General features: G+C 47.5%; 1 protein-coding gene across 2 annotated transcripts in view; it reads right to left on the minus strand.

Annotated features, from left to right (window-relative positions):
* Window positions 1–1648: 1648 nt before the first annotated feature.
* The window catches only part of ror2 (receptor tyrosine kinase-like orphan receptor 2), a 140076-nt gene continuing 124811 nt past the window's right edge, over window positions 1649–16913 (minus strand). Inside the window, exons 5-9 of one of the 2 annotated variants that reach the window (XM_064943556.1) lie at window positions 13646–13767; window positions 10916–11230; window positions 10256–10501; window positions 9179–9384; window positions 1649–4484 (exon numbers count right to left, since the gene is read on the minus strand). In XM_064943556.1, coding sequence (XP_064799628.1) covers window positions 3015–4484; window positions 9179–9384; window positions 10256–10501; window positions 10916–11230; window positions 13646–13767 — 2359 coding nt within the window. In that variant the 3' untranslated portion in view covers window positions 1649–3014. Of the gene's footprint in view, window positions 4485–9178; window positions 9385–10255; window positions 10514–10915; window positions 11231–13645; window positions 13768–16913 lie in introns of both variants that reach the window. The other variant, XM_064943555.1, reaches the window with a different exon arrangement.

The raw sequence follows: 16913 nt of genomic DNA on the forward strand, positions 1-16913 counted from the left end.
TCAAAATGATCACAAGAACGGTGAGCAACAATCCCAGAACCACACGGGGGGACCTAGTGAATGACCTGCAGAGAGCTGGGAGCAAAGTAACAAAGCCTAAAATCAGTAACACACTACGCCGCCAGGGACTCAAATCCTGCAGTGCCAGACGTGTCCCCCTGCTTCAGCCAGTACATGTCCAGGCCCGTCTGAAGTTTGCTAGAGAGCATTTGGATGATCCAGAAGAAGATTGGGAGAATGTCATATGGTCAGATGAAACCAAAATATAACTTTTTGGTAAAAACTCAACTCGTCGTGTTTGGAGGACAAAGAATGCTGAGTTGCATCCAAAGAACACCATACCTACTGTGAAGCATGGGGGTGGAAACATCATGCTTTGGGGCTATTTTTCTGCAAAGGGACCAGGACGACTGATCCGTGTAAAGGAAAGAATGAATGGGGCCATGTATCGTGAGATTTTGAGTGAAAACCTCCTTCCATCAGCAAGGGCATTGAAGATGAAACGTGGCTGGATCTTTCAGCATGACAATGATCCCAAACACACTGCCCGGGCAACAAAGGAGTGGCTTCGTAAGAAGCATTTCAAGGTCCTGGAGTGGCCTAGCCAGTCTCTAGATCTCAACCCCATAGAAAATCTTTGGAGGGAGTTGAAAGTTCGTGTTGCCCAGCAACAGCCCCAAAACATCACTGCTCTAGAGGAGATCTGCATGGAGGAATGGGCCAAAATACCAGCAACAATGTGTGAAAACCCTGTGAAGACTTACAGAAAACATTTGACCTCTGTCATTGCCAACAAAGGGTATTTAACAAAGTATTGAGATAAACTTTTGTTATTGACCAAATACTTATTTTCCACCATAATTTGCAAATAAATTCATTAAAAATCCTACAACCAGTGTACCTATGATGAAAATTACAGGCCTCTCATCTTTTTAAGTGGGAGAACTTGCACAATTGGTGGCTGACTAAATACTTTTTTGTCCCACTGTAACCCACACACACACACATAGCCTGTGCAGGTGTGTGACAGTCAATCATTACCCGTGTTTGTCAACAGCTCTGCAGTGTTACAGCTAGTTTGGTCTGGTTTGGTTAACAGGGTCCTCAACGGCCCTGGGACAAGTTTAAAGGGCTCTGGTCCAAAGAAGTGCGCTATATATGGAATAGGGTACCATCTTGGAAGCACCCTAGGAGTTTGGAGAATCAAGTGTACATCAATATTGTAATACCACAAACTTGCTCCTAGTTTTATACAGATTTTCATTTTAGGCTCAAAAGAAGATGCCACAGGCCGCTCAGTGTTTGGTATGTGTTTTTTTCAGGTTTTTGTGTTTTTGGCACGTCTGTAACCCTAATGTCACAATGCATACTACTTAATTAGGCCAGTTAGGAAACGTAAGAATGACTACATTACCCGTAATGCTCTGTATATCAGCTTATATAGAACTATGTGACATCATGAAAATCCATCATAAGTCTTTTGGTACAAACCTCACAATGACCAAGGGAACTATGCCTCTGCAAAAAACAGGTGTTGGAGGTAATGACCAAGGAAGGGAACTATAATGAATCAAATAAGCACTAGGCCTAAAATTTAGGCAACAAACATGCAAAGTGTGGGCTTTAATAAAGAGAGGAACAAGGCTGATGTCTTTATAATGTATCACTTTATTGGATACTCCATGTTGCTGGATGTATACAATATATGGTTAACATTTGTTATTACACCTTTACGGAGAAAAAAGAAAGCTAATATCTGGTTGCAATGACATTTAAGTATTAACCTCAAGACTAAACACTTTTTTTGCCAACAACGCATGATAAAACAAAAATTGTGTTTAAAAAAATAATAATTACATAAATTACAAATCTGTAAAACAGGGTATCAAAGTTGAAGTTGAGCAACGTGTAACATACAAGCCCATACGAAAGAGAATATGACCACAAGGCTCAAACGGAATAAGGCTAAACATCAACAATTCCCACGCTAATATACTTATCATGTACAGTTCTTATCACATGATGTATGTTGAGTAGTGACACATCCATGTTCCATGAGCAATATCAATCTACTGAGTAGAACAATTATTTGATAAAGTTTTATTCCAAAATACTGTATCTAAGGGAGGTTTTAATAGGGCAATTCCGCCACTTTTCAACCTCATATTCATTATATCCAGCACATTACTAGTATCTACATACTGCATGCATTTCTATGATCTGTGGTCCTAACAAATGCTTCTCTGTGACATAACATGGTATGGATTAAAAAGACGATTTTTTAAATTAAAAGTAAGACGTAGATTTTCAAAATCGTTTCTAAAAATCAATTTTTTAAAATCTTTTTTTTTTTAACATTTGAACTTTTGATGATGTCATGTGCCATTTTAACATATATAGACATATTAAGACAATGAAAATGGAGGTTGAAAAGTGGTGGAATTGCCCTGTAAACTCCAAATAAATGTTTCTGTCCATTCATCATACATTCTGCCAAATTGACACACTCCTGTCTCACGTAAAACCACAGTAAAATCGTCTCTGGAGTAGGCCTACTACTATACAATTGAACATTTTGAAAACATTAACGCAAGGCAACTTCAGGAATCCTTTGTCGAAAAAAGAAAATACTTCATGTTGCACAGAAACAGTAAGAACCTAAATTCTTCTGAATGGCTTTGCAACAAAGTGAGAACACTGTCCATGCCGGTCGCACCCGCAGCCCAAATGGTGAAAATGGTTCTCTTCATTGACGTTTTCTGTCGAGCGGCTTTCAGGGTTCAGGGTTCTTTTTATGACACTTCGCTAAGGGGTCCTGCAGGGAAGAACCTGAGACACTGATATCATTCGGATGCACCAGTGACAACTAAACAACCCATAAATAACATTCAGTCACTGTTTTTCCAATGCGTTCCCTTCACTTATTCATGGCGCTCAATTGAACTCAAACAAATTAAGTTCACAGAGCATTTCAGCTCTAGTTTGTTCCCCAGTCCTCCAGACTTTCGGTCCCCCTATGCCTCCGAGTGCATCTCCATGTCGTCAGTCTGTGGCAGGTCATTATCACCCAGTAATTCAGTTTCGGGGACTGTTGTGTCCTCTCCATGCCCCAGCCCATTCTGGGACGCACCGTCCGCCATGTCCTCCATGTTTGCCTTGGGGCTATCACTGAGCAAGGCCGCTCGCTCCGTACCCGAGGCGTTGGAGGGCGCCGTGGTGACGTAACCCGTGGAGGTGGAGCCGCTGCCGCTGTGGTGCGATCCTGCCTTGGCCACCATCTGTGGCGGGTGGTGCGCCATCTGCTGGTGAGCCATTTGGTGCATGGACATCTGCATGGGGTAGAAGTTCTGCATGTATGGGTACGCCGGCATGGGCTGGTAGCCGTTGACCGGGATGTAGAGCTGCTGCGGGTGCTGCTGCAACATGGGCCGGTGCATCTGGCCCTTCATGGGCATGAACTGGGGCTGGGGGAAGGGCGAGTTCTTCTTGGGGTTGGCGTAGCGCGCGGCATTGGTTGCACTCATGCTGATGTTACTGATGGGGCTGGTGCTCAGGGAGCTGGTCTGGGTGGTGTTGCTGGTGCCCGAGGTCTGAGCCGAGCTGTTGTAGTTGGACAGGCTCTCCCAGGTGCGCAGGCGAGTGTGGATGTCCTTAAAGCGTGGGCGGCGTGCCGGGAACTCGCTCCAGCACTCTAGCATGAGTGTGTAGATCCAGGCGGGGCAGTCGTCGGGACAGGCCAGCACCTGACGGTTGCGCACCATCTCGATGACGTCCTGGTTGGAGTAGCCGCAGTAGGGCTGCAGGCCGTAGCTGAAGATCTCCCACAGCACCACACCGTAGGACCAGATGTCCGAGTCGGTAGAAAACTTCCCGTACATGATTGCCTCTGGGGACATCCAGCGGATGGGGAAGGGGCTGGTGCCCATCAGCTTGTAGTAGTCGGCTGAGTAGACCTCCCGGAACAGGCCCAGGTCCAGGATCTTGACGTTGAGCTTGTCGCAGACCAAGATGTTGCGGGTAGCCAGATCCTTGTGTACCACGTGGTGGCTGGACAGATACTCCATGCCGGCGGCCACCTGTGTCACCACGTGCAGGAAGTCGGCCTGCTCCAGCGTGGACTTCACCGTCTTGTCGTCATCCGAGCTGCCCACATCTGAGTGTGGCGAGCGCATGACCAGAAACTCGTGTAGATCGCCCAGGCCCGAGTAGCTGAAGATCATGCTGATGGGTTGCTCTTTGGTCACCACGCCCAGCAGGCACACGATGTTGGGGTGCTGGAGGCGCGAGCGCAACATGGCCTCGTGGCGGAACTCCTCGCGGAGAGTGCCCTCGTCCTTGTCCTTGACTGTCTTGATGGCCACCACCTGGGTCTGCTCGCCGGGCGCCGTGCCGTATAGGTGGCCCTTGTAGACTTTGCCGAAGCGGTCCTCGCCCAGCTCCTCCATGAAGCGCACCGCTGAGAGGTTGATCTCCCGCAGCTTTGCCTGGGTCACAAGGGGAAAACAGAGAGAGAATTAGAGTTTTTTTCTAAAACTGACACTGATTCATGCTGATGTTAAAATAACACAAACAATAACAGTCAAAAGTTTGGACACACCTACTCATTCAAGGGTTTTTCTTTGTTTTTAGTATTTTCTACATTGTAGAATAATAGTGAAGACATCAAAACTATGAAAAAAGACATATGTAATCATGTAGTAACTAAAAGTGGTAAACAATCAAAATATATTTAACATTTTTGATTCTTCAAAGTAACCACCATTTGCCACCATTTGCCAGCTTTTCACACTCTTGGCATTCTCTCAACCAGCTTCATGAGGTAGTCACCTGGAATGCATTTCAATTAACAGTTGTGACTTGTTAATTTGTGGAATATCTTTCCTTCTTAATGCATTTGAGCCAATCAGTTGTGTTGTTACAAGGAAGGGGTGGTATACAGAAGATAGCCCTATTTGGTAAAAGACCATATCATGGGGGCAAGATATGACTGTAGCTCAAACTAATATGACTGTAGTTGCCCCCATATGACTGTAATATGACAGTCCCCCATCACTACTTTAATATGACATGACCCCCATATGACTGTAGTTAACATATGACTGGATATGACTGTAGTTGCCCCCATATGACTGTAGTTGCCCCCATATGACTGTAGTTGCCCCCATATGACTGTAGTTGCCCCCATATGACACTAGTTACCCCATGTGACACTAGTTACAGGAAAGTTAATGATCTAGAGTTAACTCTGCCCCCATGTGACAAACCCCCATGTGACAAGTTACCCCCATGTCATTAGTTCACTAGCTAACCCATATGACAGTAGCACTAGTTACCCCCATATGTTACCCCCATGTGACACTAGTTACCCCCATGTGACACTAGTTACCCCCATGTGACACTAGTTACCCCCATGTGACACTAGTTACCCCCATGTGACACTAGTTACCCCCATGTGACACTAGTTACCCCCATGTGACACTAGTTACCCCCATGTGACAGTAGTTACCCCCATGTGACACTAGTTACCCCCATGTGACACTAGTTACCCCCATATGACACTAGTTACCCCCATGTGACACTAGTTACCCCCATATGACACTAGTTACCCCCATATGACACTAGTTACCCCCATATGACACTAGTTACCCCCATATGACACCCATATGAGTTACCCCCATATGACACTAGTTACCCCCATATGACACTAGTTGACCCCCATATGACAGTAGCTAACCAACACCATATGACAGTAGCCCCCATATGACACTAGTTGCCCCCATATGACACTAGTTGCCCCCATATGACACTAGTTGCCCCCATATGACACTAGTTGCCCCCATATGACAGTAGTTGCCCCCATATGACACTAGTTGCCCCCATATGACACTAGTTGCCCCCATATGACACTATGAGTAGCTAGCCCCCATATGACAGTAGCTAGCCAGCCCATGACCTAGCCCATATGACATAGCTGACACTAGTTGCCCCCATATGACACTAGCTAGCCCCCATATGACACTAGTTAGCTAGCCCCCCATATGACACTAGTTAGCCCCCATGACAGACACTATGACAGTAGCCCCCATATGACAGTAGTTAGCCCCCATATGACACTAGTATGACAGTAGCCCCCATATGACAGCTAGTTAACCCCATATGACGGTAGCTAACCCCATATGACAGTAGCTAGCCCCCATAGCTGACACCATAGTTGCCCCCATACAGTAGCTAGCCAACCCCATATGACAGCTTAGCCCCCCATATGACACTAGTTACCCCATATGACACTAGTTGACCCCCCCCATATGACACTAGTTGCCCCCATATGACACTAGTTAACCCCATATGACAGTAGTTAGCCCCCCATATGACCCCATATGACAGTAGCTAGTTATGACCCCCCCATATGACTGTAGCTAGCCAACCCCATATGACTGTAGCTGCCCCCCATATGACAGTAGCTAGCCAACCCCATGTGACAGTAGTTACCCCCATGTGACAGTAGCTTACCCCCATGTGACAGTAGTTACCCCCATGCTGACACAGTAGTTACCCCCATGTGACTACCCATATGTTACCCCCCATATGACAGTAGCCCCATACCCCCCCCCATATGACAGTAGCTACCCCCCATATGACGGTAGCTACCAACCCCATATGACGGTAGCTACCCCCCATATGACAGTAGCTAGCCAACCCCATATGACAGTTACCAACCCATGACAGTAGACCAACCATATGACAGTTACCCCCATATGACAGTAGCTAGCCAACCCCATATGACAGTACCCCCATGTGACACCCCATATGACAGTACCCCCCATATGACAGTAGTGACAGTAGCTACAACCCCATATGACAGTAGCTAGCCCCCATGACAGTAGACAACCCCATATGACAGTAGCTTATGACCCCCATGTGACAGTAGTTACCCCCATATGACAGTAGCTACACCCCATATGACAGTAGCTACCCCCCATATGACAGCTAGTAGCTACCCCCATATGACAGTAGACAACCCCATATGACAGTAGTTACCCCCATATGACAGTAGACAACCCCATATGACAGTAGCTAGCCAACCCCATATGACAGTAGCTAGCCAACCCATATGACAGTAGCTACCCCCATATGACACTAGTTAGCCCCCCATATGACAGTAGCTAGCCCCCATATGACCCCAACCCCATATGACAGTAGTTAGCCAACCCCATATGACACTAGTTACCCCCATGTGACAGTAGCTAGCCAACACCATATGACAGTAGCTAGCCAACACCATATGACAGTAGCTAGCCAACCCCATATGACAGTAGCTAGCCAACCCCATATGACAGTAGCTAGCCAACCCCATATGACAGTAGCTAGCCAACCCCATATGACAGTAGCTAGCCAACCCCATATGACAGTAGTTAACCCCATATGACAGTAGCTAGCCAACCCCATATGACAGTAGCCCAACCCCATATGACAGTAGCTTACCCCCCATATGACAGTAGCTAGCCCCCATATGACAGTAGCTAGCCAACCCCATATGACAGTAGCTAGCCAACCCCATATGACCAACCCCATATGACAGTAGCTAGCCAACCCCATATGACAGTAGCTAGCCCCCCATATGGCAGTAGCTAGCCCATATGACAGTAGCTAGCCAACCCCATATGACAGTAGCTAGCCAACCCCATATGACAGTAGCTAGCCAACCCCATATGACTAGCCCCCCATATGACAGTAGCTAGCAAACCCCATATGACAGTAGCTAACCCCATATGACAGTAGCTAGCCAACCCCAAGACAGTAGCTCGCCCATATGGCAGTAGCTAGCCAACCCCATATGACAGTAGCTAGCCAACCCCATATGACAGTAGCTAGCCAACCCCATGACAGTAGCTAGCCCATATGACAGTAGCTAGCCAACCCCATATGACAGTAGCTAGCCAACCCCATATGACAGTAGCTAGCCAACCCCATATGACAGTAGCTAGCCAACCCCATATGACAGTAGCTAGCCAACCCCATATGACAGTAGCTAGCCAACCCCATATGACAGTAGCTAGCCAACCCCATATGACAGTAGCTAGCCAACCCCATATGACAGTAGCTAGCCAACCCCATATGACAGTAGTTAACCCCATATGACGGTAGCTAGCCCCATATGACAGTAGCTAGCCAACACCATATGACAGTAGCTAGCCAACACCATATGACAGTAGCTAGCCAACACCCCATATGACAGTAGCTAGCCAACACCTTGACAGTAGCTAGCCAACACCATGACAGTAGCTAGCCAACCCCATGACAGTAGCTAGTCCATATGACAGTAGCTAGCCAACCCCATATGACAGTAGTTAACCCCATATGACGGTAGCTAGCCCCATATGACAGTAGCTAGCCAACCCCATATGACGGTAGCTAGCCAACCCCATATGACGGTAGCTAGCCAACCCCATATGACAGTAGCTAGCCAACCCCATATGACAGTAGCTAGCCAACCCCATATGACAGTAGCTAGCCAACCCCATATGACAGTAGCTAGCCAACCCCATATGACAGTAGCTAGCCAACCCCATATGACAGTAGCTAACCCCATATGACGGTAGCCAACCCCATATGACAGTAGCTAGCCAACCCCATATGACAGTAGCTAGCCAACCCCATATGACAGTAGCTAGCCAACACCATATGACAGTAGCTAGCCAACACCATATGACAGTAGACAGTAGCCAAACCCCATATGACAGTAGCTAGCCAACCCCATATGACAGTAGCTAGCCAACCCCATATGACAGTAGCTAGCCAACCCCATATGACAGTAGCTAGGCAACACCATATGACAGTAGCTAGGCAACACCATATGACAGTAGCTAGCCAACACCATATGACAGTAGCTAGCCAACACCATATGACAGTAGCTAGCCAACCCCATATGACAGTAGCTAGCCAACCCCATATGACAGTAGCTAGCCAACCCCATATGACAGTAGCTAGCCAACCCCATATGACAGTAGTTAACCCCATATGACAGTAGTTAACCCCATATGACAGTAGCTAACCCCATATGACAGTAGTTAACCCCATATGACAGTAGCTAGCCCATATGACAGTAGCTAGCCAACCCCATATGACAGTAGTTAGCATACATTACAGTAGTTAGCCCTTATGACTGTAGCTAGCCCACCTGGTGCTTGTGCTGGTTGAGCAGTGGCAGCTCCATGTCCTGGCTGGGCGAGGCAGTGAGCTGACGGCGAGGGGGAGTGTCAGTGGGCTCCTTCTGCTTGTTGCGGCACATGCAGACCAGGAAGAAAAGGCAGGCGATGACCAGTGGGATGGCGATGCTGGGGATCAAGATGTACAGGATCTCCTTCTTCAGGTTCTCTGGCGGTGCTGGGGGTCAAAGGTCAAACAGGGTATGTCTTTAGTCAGCCTTAAACTGACACTCAGCAGTATAATGTCGCTGCAAGCAGCACCTCACACATTTAGGTGGTGAACACGTTGAAAGACTTTGCTCTCACACAGTGTATCCGCACATCTACACAGACATACTTCACACTGCAATGTGGTAGCTATTGGGACCAAAACAGAGGAATTTATTTGTTCGGAAATTGACCCGATATTGCGGTTTTACTTTGTGTATTGCTGACTCTACCTTAAACTGGGCCTTGCTGAGTTAACTACTTTAAATGTTTTTATTGATTAAATGCAGTTTTTCCAGATTCAGATTCTTGGACTGAAAAGCACTTTCAATGGAGATTCCTCACTGAGCCTAGATTTTAGTTCATTAAAGGTTTTATCTGCCTATTATGTGTGTACATATAATGCAATGTAGAAACGTCCAAATGTACTCATGTAAGAGGAATGGCATGGCATGTAGTAAAAGTAACACTATCATTATGCACATACGGTACTACTGGCATCACAAACAAACACATTACTGTTTTACTACTCATCCTAACATTTTCCACCAGACTGGGACTCTTAGATCTCACACCTTTTATGTGAAGTGTGTGTGTGTGTGTGTGTGTGTGTGTGTGTGTGTGTGTGTGTGTGTGTGTGTGTGTGTGTGTGTGTGTGTGTGTGTGTGTGTGTGTGTGTGTGTGTGTGTGTGTGTGTGTGTGTGTGTGTGGCGGGGGTGGGACATGCTCAGCTCTTAGGTTAGTGCTCAGCTCTCAGCACCTCTTGGATGCTGTAGCCCAGGAGTATTTTCCATGGAAATCAACGGCCAGCCATGACATAACTCTGGGGGTTCAGTACTCACTGCAGGGACGGACGTCGCACAGGTCCACTCTGACCTGCTGGTCAAGGGTGAAGCACCAGGGACCCTCCATCTGGCCCCCGGGGTTACGGCAGAAGTTGTGGCCCCCTCTCAGCTCAGGATACTCCACGGGGGACAGGTGGTGGCTGTGGGGGTACTGGGCACTCCACGACTGGCAGGGGTAGCCCGACTTGGAGACGCTCACCGTGCCCTTGTAGTTGGCTCCACTGCCATTGTAGCAGCTGTGATCTGTTGGCGAATCTTTCACGAAGATTAAAAGTTAGTTTTGGATGACTTCATCTATGTTTTTACAATGTTTGAATAATAACTGCCAGGAAATCAAATAAAGAAGAAGAAGCAAGTTTGAAGTTGTGTTAAGTTTCTTCAAATTTTGTTCCCCTTACCTAAATGTGCCAAATTAACAATTTCCAGAAATGCCACAAGAGGGCCCCCTAGATACACAATACAAACAACCATAGTTCCTTGACCTGATGATGTAATGAAATGTCATTCAAAAATGTGCATATTACAAAATATAGGCGACAACCTGTGTCCGTCTATCCGTCTGTCCACCTCTGCCTGCATGTTTGTGTTCAGGTGTCCACCTACATGTCCTAGTCTTATGTGTTCATGTCTATGTGTCTATGTCTATTGTCCACTTACATGTGCCCAGCTTGTCCAGGGGCACCCCGATCCTCATGCAGTTGGCAGCGTCGGGCGAGCTTGGGTGGGGCAGCAGGTGGCAGCTGGGCAGTTCCAGCTGCATGAGGATGAGAGGGTTGGAGCGGGCGATGGTGTACTCGGTGTAGCACAACTCGTTCTCTAGTGCCTCGCACTCATCACGGCACAGCTGGCGGCGCCGCGGGCCCCGAGCCCCCTCGTCGCACAGCGGGAACACGTAGTGACAGAAGGAGGGGATGGCGAACTTGGAGCACTGGTCCGAGAGCTGGGTGGAAGTGCCGATCATGGTGAACGCAGCTGTGGGGGGAGAGCAGGAGCAGTGAGTCATTATATTATAGAGACTTGAGTTCAACACCTAGTGACCTCATCAAGAGGTTCAGAACTCTTAATGGACCCTGATTGTTCCGGGCTCCTATCCATTATGTGTCTCAGAGTAAGAGTGCTGATTCAGGATTAGGTGCCCACTGTCTATGTAAATCTTATTCATTATGACCTAAAAGGCAGAATTGACTAGATCAGCACTGCTACTCTGAGACATTTGATTGAATATGGGCCCTGGTCAAACTGCCCCAAACTGAATTCGCAAGAATATATGATGGTGATGAGTTTGGCCAAATTTAGAGATGCCATTCAAAGATTATATTCTGATTCTAGTATTTAGCCTTTCATTAGGATCTCCATTAGCTGCAGCACATGTAGCAGCTACTCTTCCTGGGGTCCATTCTGAAGCACTATTGTCTGTATATCAACTTTGGTATGCCATCAATGCAAAGTAAGCAAAGTGAATGGGAAACTCTTCCCATAAGCCTTTTCTGTTTTGGGGGGTTGGTCTTCTACTTGAGGTAGGGACACCAGGTCCTCACTATAAGATATTATTACATAGAGGAGTGAAAGTAATGAAAGAAAATACCCTCATTTCCTGAGAGAACCCATGCCAAACAGAACAGGGTACGTCCCAAAACGGCACCCCCTATTCCTCATGTAGGGCACTACTTTTGACCAGAGCCCTATGGTCAAAAGCTGTGCACTATATAGGGAATAGGGTGCCATTTGTCATGCAGACCGAGTTTGGGACAGAGGAATCATGGGGCAATATCTTCTCTGACAGAGTTATTGCTTCAAATGTATTTCATTTGAGGGGCTTAACGATAAGATTATACTTCTTAGTCATATTTTCTATGTCCTTATGGTATCTTAAACTCGAGTTAGGTAACTGTACTTGGCATCTGTTTTGTGTAAAAACCCGTGCATTCCGAAGGTTTAAAATCCCCCCCCAGAACCCCCAATTTTACAGATCTGATATGTACCACGATCTGCCAGGGCAATTTTCACCAGTCAGATTTGGTTGCCATACATACTTTAATAGCCTCCAGATCTATACAAAACTCAAGTAAAAACAATCCTTTCCTTATGCATCCTACAAAACGACCCTTCATCTACATCACGTGGAAAACATGGAAACGTTCAAAACACACATCATGCCTGTGCGAAGTGATTATGTGCTTGCATTTTTGTGTGCGGGTGTGAATAAGCAAGAGAGCGAGAGAAACAGACAGTGTTTTACTCCAGCAGAGCTTGTGACTGTATTTTGGCATACCTCCCCACGGGCAGCCCCGGGATGTGCCTCCCCACGGGCAGCCCCGGGATGTGCCTCCCCACGGGCAGCCCCGGGATGTGCCTCCCCACGGGCAGCCCCGGGAGGTGCCTCCCCACGGGCAGCCCCGGGATGTGCCTCCCCACGGGCAGCCCCGGGAGGTGCCTCCCCACGGGCAGCCCCGGGATGTGCCTCCCCACGGGCAGCCCCGGGATGTGCCTCCCCACGGGCAGCCCCGGGATGTGCCTCCCCACGGGCAGCCCCGGGAGGTGCCTCCCCACGGGCAGCCCCGGGAGGTGCCTCCCCACGGGCAGCCCCGGGAGGTGCCTCCCCACGGGCAGCCCAGGGAGGTGCCTCCCCACGGGCAGCCCAGGGACATAACTTCTCATGGGCATTCCCGGGTCTAGGGTTGCAAAATTCCAGGAACTTTAAACAAATTCCCTGGTTTAAACCGAAATCTTGGTCGGAGGATTCCGGATTTCCTTCTTATTCGCTCTGGAATTTAGGAAAAACCAGGGAATTTATTGAAAGTTCCTGTAATTTTGGAACCATACCCAGGACATATGAGTCACAGTGAAAATAAAGATGCGCTGTACGGTGGGTCAGAACATTATAATATAAGTGGGCAGCAAATTGGCGAACAATAAATGATTGAGAGATCAATTCAAGGCACATCACTACTAAACCGACCAAGCAGACAAAGTCAAATCTGAATGACATGGGATCATTTTTATTCCAGTGTAAGGTTTTCCAATTCTAGGTGTTGAACTAAAAGATGGAACATTTACATTATGGCTAATAAATGCATGCATTATTGTCTAATAATGGACTAGCCTTGGAATGCAACATTATGGATGTCTGTCAGGGTATTCTTGATCAATGCACTATGATTTAAATCAAAATAAGACAACACAACATTGTATCTCTCTGGTAGTAATGGAGATAAAACACAGTGTACTGAATTTGCCCCTAGATGGCCCTGATCTTGGTTCAGTTTTGAAGTTTCCCCCGCCAATAGTGAAGGTTAGCATTTGGGGAGGGGAAGCTGATCCTAGATCTGTACCTAGTGGGAACTTTCCCCCCAGAGCATAACGGTGGTCGAGGGGGTGTGATCTCACCTGTGATGCGGTTCTCACTCTCTCCCTGCATCTGCAGAGATTCCACGTAGATGCTGCGGTTGCCGATGAAGCGGGCACAAGCGATGCCCAGGTAGGGCTGGCAGAAGCCCTTCTCATGCGTCCTGTAGGAACACAGACAGACAATGAACCACAGGTTCACTCAATGTTTCCCCTACTATTGTATAGGCAGGGCAGAGCGAGACACACACACACACAGGATACAAAGAGCCTGTTCAGCCAGATATCTCGGCTAGGCTACATGCTAACACTAACATGCTACCGTATTACATGACAGCCTCTCCTGTGTACGCTGATGTACAGGTAGCCTGTGAGCTAACATAACAACCTCTCCTGTGTACGCTGATGTACAGGTAGCCTGTGAGCTAACATAACAACCTCTCCTGTGTACGCTGATGTACAGGTAGCCTGTGAGCTAACATAGCCTCTCCTGTGTACGCTGATGTACAGGTAGCCTGTGAGCTAACATAACAACCTCTCCTGGGTACGCTGATGTACAGGTAGCCTGTGAGCTAACATAACAACCTCTCCTGTGTACGCTGATGTACAGGTAGCCTGTGAGCTAACATAACAGTCTCTCCTGTGTACGCTGATGTACAGGTAGCCTGTGAGCTAACATAACAACCTCTCCTGATGTACAGGTAGCCTGTGAGCTAACATAACAACCTCTCCTGTGTACGCTGATGTACAGGTAGCCTGTGAGCTAACATAACAACCTCTCCTGTGTACGCTGATGTACAGGTAGCCTGTGAGCTAACATAACAGCCTCTCCTGTGTACGCTGATGTACAGGTAGCCTGTGAGCTAACATAACAACCTCTCCTGGGTACGCTGATGTACAGGTAGCCTGTGAGCTAACATAACAACCTCTCCTGTGTACGCTGATGTACAGGTAGCCTGTGAGCTAACATAACAGTCTCTCCTGTGTACGCTGATGTACAGGTAGCCTGTGAGCTAACATAACAACCTCTCCTGATGTACAGGTAGCCTGTGAGCTAACATAACAACCTCTCCTGTGTACGCTGATGTACAGGTAGCCTGTGAGCTAACATAACAACCTCTCCTGGGTACGCTGATGTACAGGTAGCCTGTGAGCTAACATAACAACCTCTCCTGTGTACGCTGATGTACAGGTAGCCTGTGAGCTAACATAACAACCTCTCCTGGGTACGCTGATGTACAGGTAGCCTGTGAGCTAACATAACAGCATCTCCTGTGTACGCTGATGTACAGGTAGCCTGTGAGCTAACATAACAGCCTCTCCTGTGTACGCTGATGTACAGGTAGCCTGTGAGCTAACATAACAACCTCTCCTGTGTACGCTGATGTACAGGTAGCCTGTGAGCTAACATAACAGCATCTCCTCCCAGCTAGCACAGTGGATCTGGGGCGATTTCGGCTGAGAGACGGGGGACTTGGCTGAGAATCAGACTCGGCCGACATCATGTGGCCCGAGACTTGGACACCTTCGGCAGTATTACTTATGGCTAGGAAGCGGGGATTGAGCTCGGGCCGATTCCGGTGTGAGTTATCTGGCCCAAATGTATTACTTGGGTCTCGGGCCGTTTGGGGCTACTCTCTGGCAGATGATTACACAGCCTGCTTTATATAATTAACATTGCATTATTATTTTTTCCATATTTTTGCATCGTTTCTGTGAAAAAATACAATTAACATTTAAATGAAATTCTTTAAGAGTCCTGTGTAGTATTTTGTGCAAGACAATTGATAAGCATAAAAACTTTGGGGATGAAGCCTCCCGAGTGAAGAAGGCTTCAGGGCGCGCAAGAAAGTCCAGCAAGCGCCAGGACCGTCTCCTAAAGTTGATTCAGCTGCGGGATCGGTGCACCACCAGTACAGAGCTTGCTCAGGAATGGCAGCAGGCAGGTGTGAGTGCATCTGCACACACAGTGAAGCGAAGAGTTTTGGAGGATGGCTTGGTGTCAAGAAGGGCAGGAAACAAGGCACTTCTCTCCAGGAAAAACAGACTGATATTGTGCAAAAGGTACAGGGATTAGACTGCTGAGGACTGGGGTAAAGTCCCCTTTCCGATTGTTTGGGGCATCCGGAAAAAAGCTTGTCCGGAGAAGACAAGGTGAGTGCTACCATCAGTCCTGTGTCATGCCAACAGTAAAGCATCCTGAGACCATTCATGTGTGGTGTTGTTTCTCAGCCAAGGGAGTGGGCTCACTCACAATTTTGTCTAAGAACACAGCCATGAATAAAGAATGGTACCAACACATCCTCTGAGAGCAACTTCTCCCAACCATCCAGGAACAGTTTGGTGACGAACAATGCCTTTTCCAGCATGATGGAGCACCTTGCCATAAGGCAAAAGTGATAACTAAGTGGCTCGGGGAACAAAACATCAATATTTTGGGTCCATGGTCAGGAAGCTCCCCAGACGTTAATCCCATTGAGAACTTGTGGTCAATACTCAAGAGGCGGGTAGACAAACAAAAACCCACAAATTCTGACAAACTCCAAGCATTGATTATGCAAGAATGGGGTGCCATCAGTCAGGATGTGGCCCAGAAGTTAATTGACAGCATGCCAGGGCGGATTGCAGAGGTCTTGAAAAAGAAGGGTCAACACGGCAAATATTGACTCTTTGCATCAACTTCATGTAGTTGTCAATAAAAGCCTTTGACACTTATGAAATGCTTGTAATTATACTTCAGTATTCCATAGTAACATCTGACAAAAATATCTAAAGACACTGAAGCAGCAAACTTTGTGGAAATTAATATTTGTGTCATTCTCAAAACTTTTAGCCACGACTGTATGGTGTTTCCTCCGACACAAAACAATTTTTTGTGGTTGGGTATAATAGTAATATTACAAAAATTTGACAATTTGTATACATGTATTTAAATTTGCATTGGGCCACTTCTGGGGGGGTTCTAGTAAGATGCCGGCAAAGTTGGCTGAATTCCGGTAGACGGAAACGGCCCGGTGTAGACGGAAACGGCCCGGTGTAGACGGAAACGGCCCGGTGTAGACGGAAACGGCCCGGTGTAGACGGAAACGGCCCGGTGTAGAAGGAAACGGCCCGGTGTAGAAGGAAACGGCCCGGTGTACTTGGTCCGATTCTGGGCAGTCATTCATTTTAATTCCAGGCCGAGTCCGGCACCTGATTCCGGGCCGATTCAATCAGTTCCGGCCACCCGGAAGAGTGCCACTTTGGGGCCGATTCCTCATGGCTGTGTACGCTGATGTACAGGTAGCCTGTGAGCTAAACCAAAGGGAAA

The sequence above is a fragment of the Oncorhynchus masou genome, chromosome 28 (genome assembly GCF_036934945.1).
Source record: "Oncorhynchus masou masou isolate Uvic2021 chromosome 28, UVic_Omas_1.1, whole genome shotgun sequence".
NCBI classification, from domain to species: Eukaryota; Metazoa; Chordata; class Actinopteri; order Salmoniformes; family Salmonidae; genus Oncorhynchus; species Oncorhynchus masou.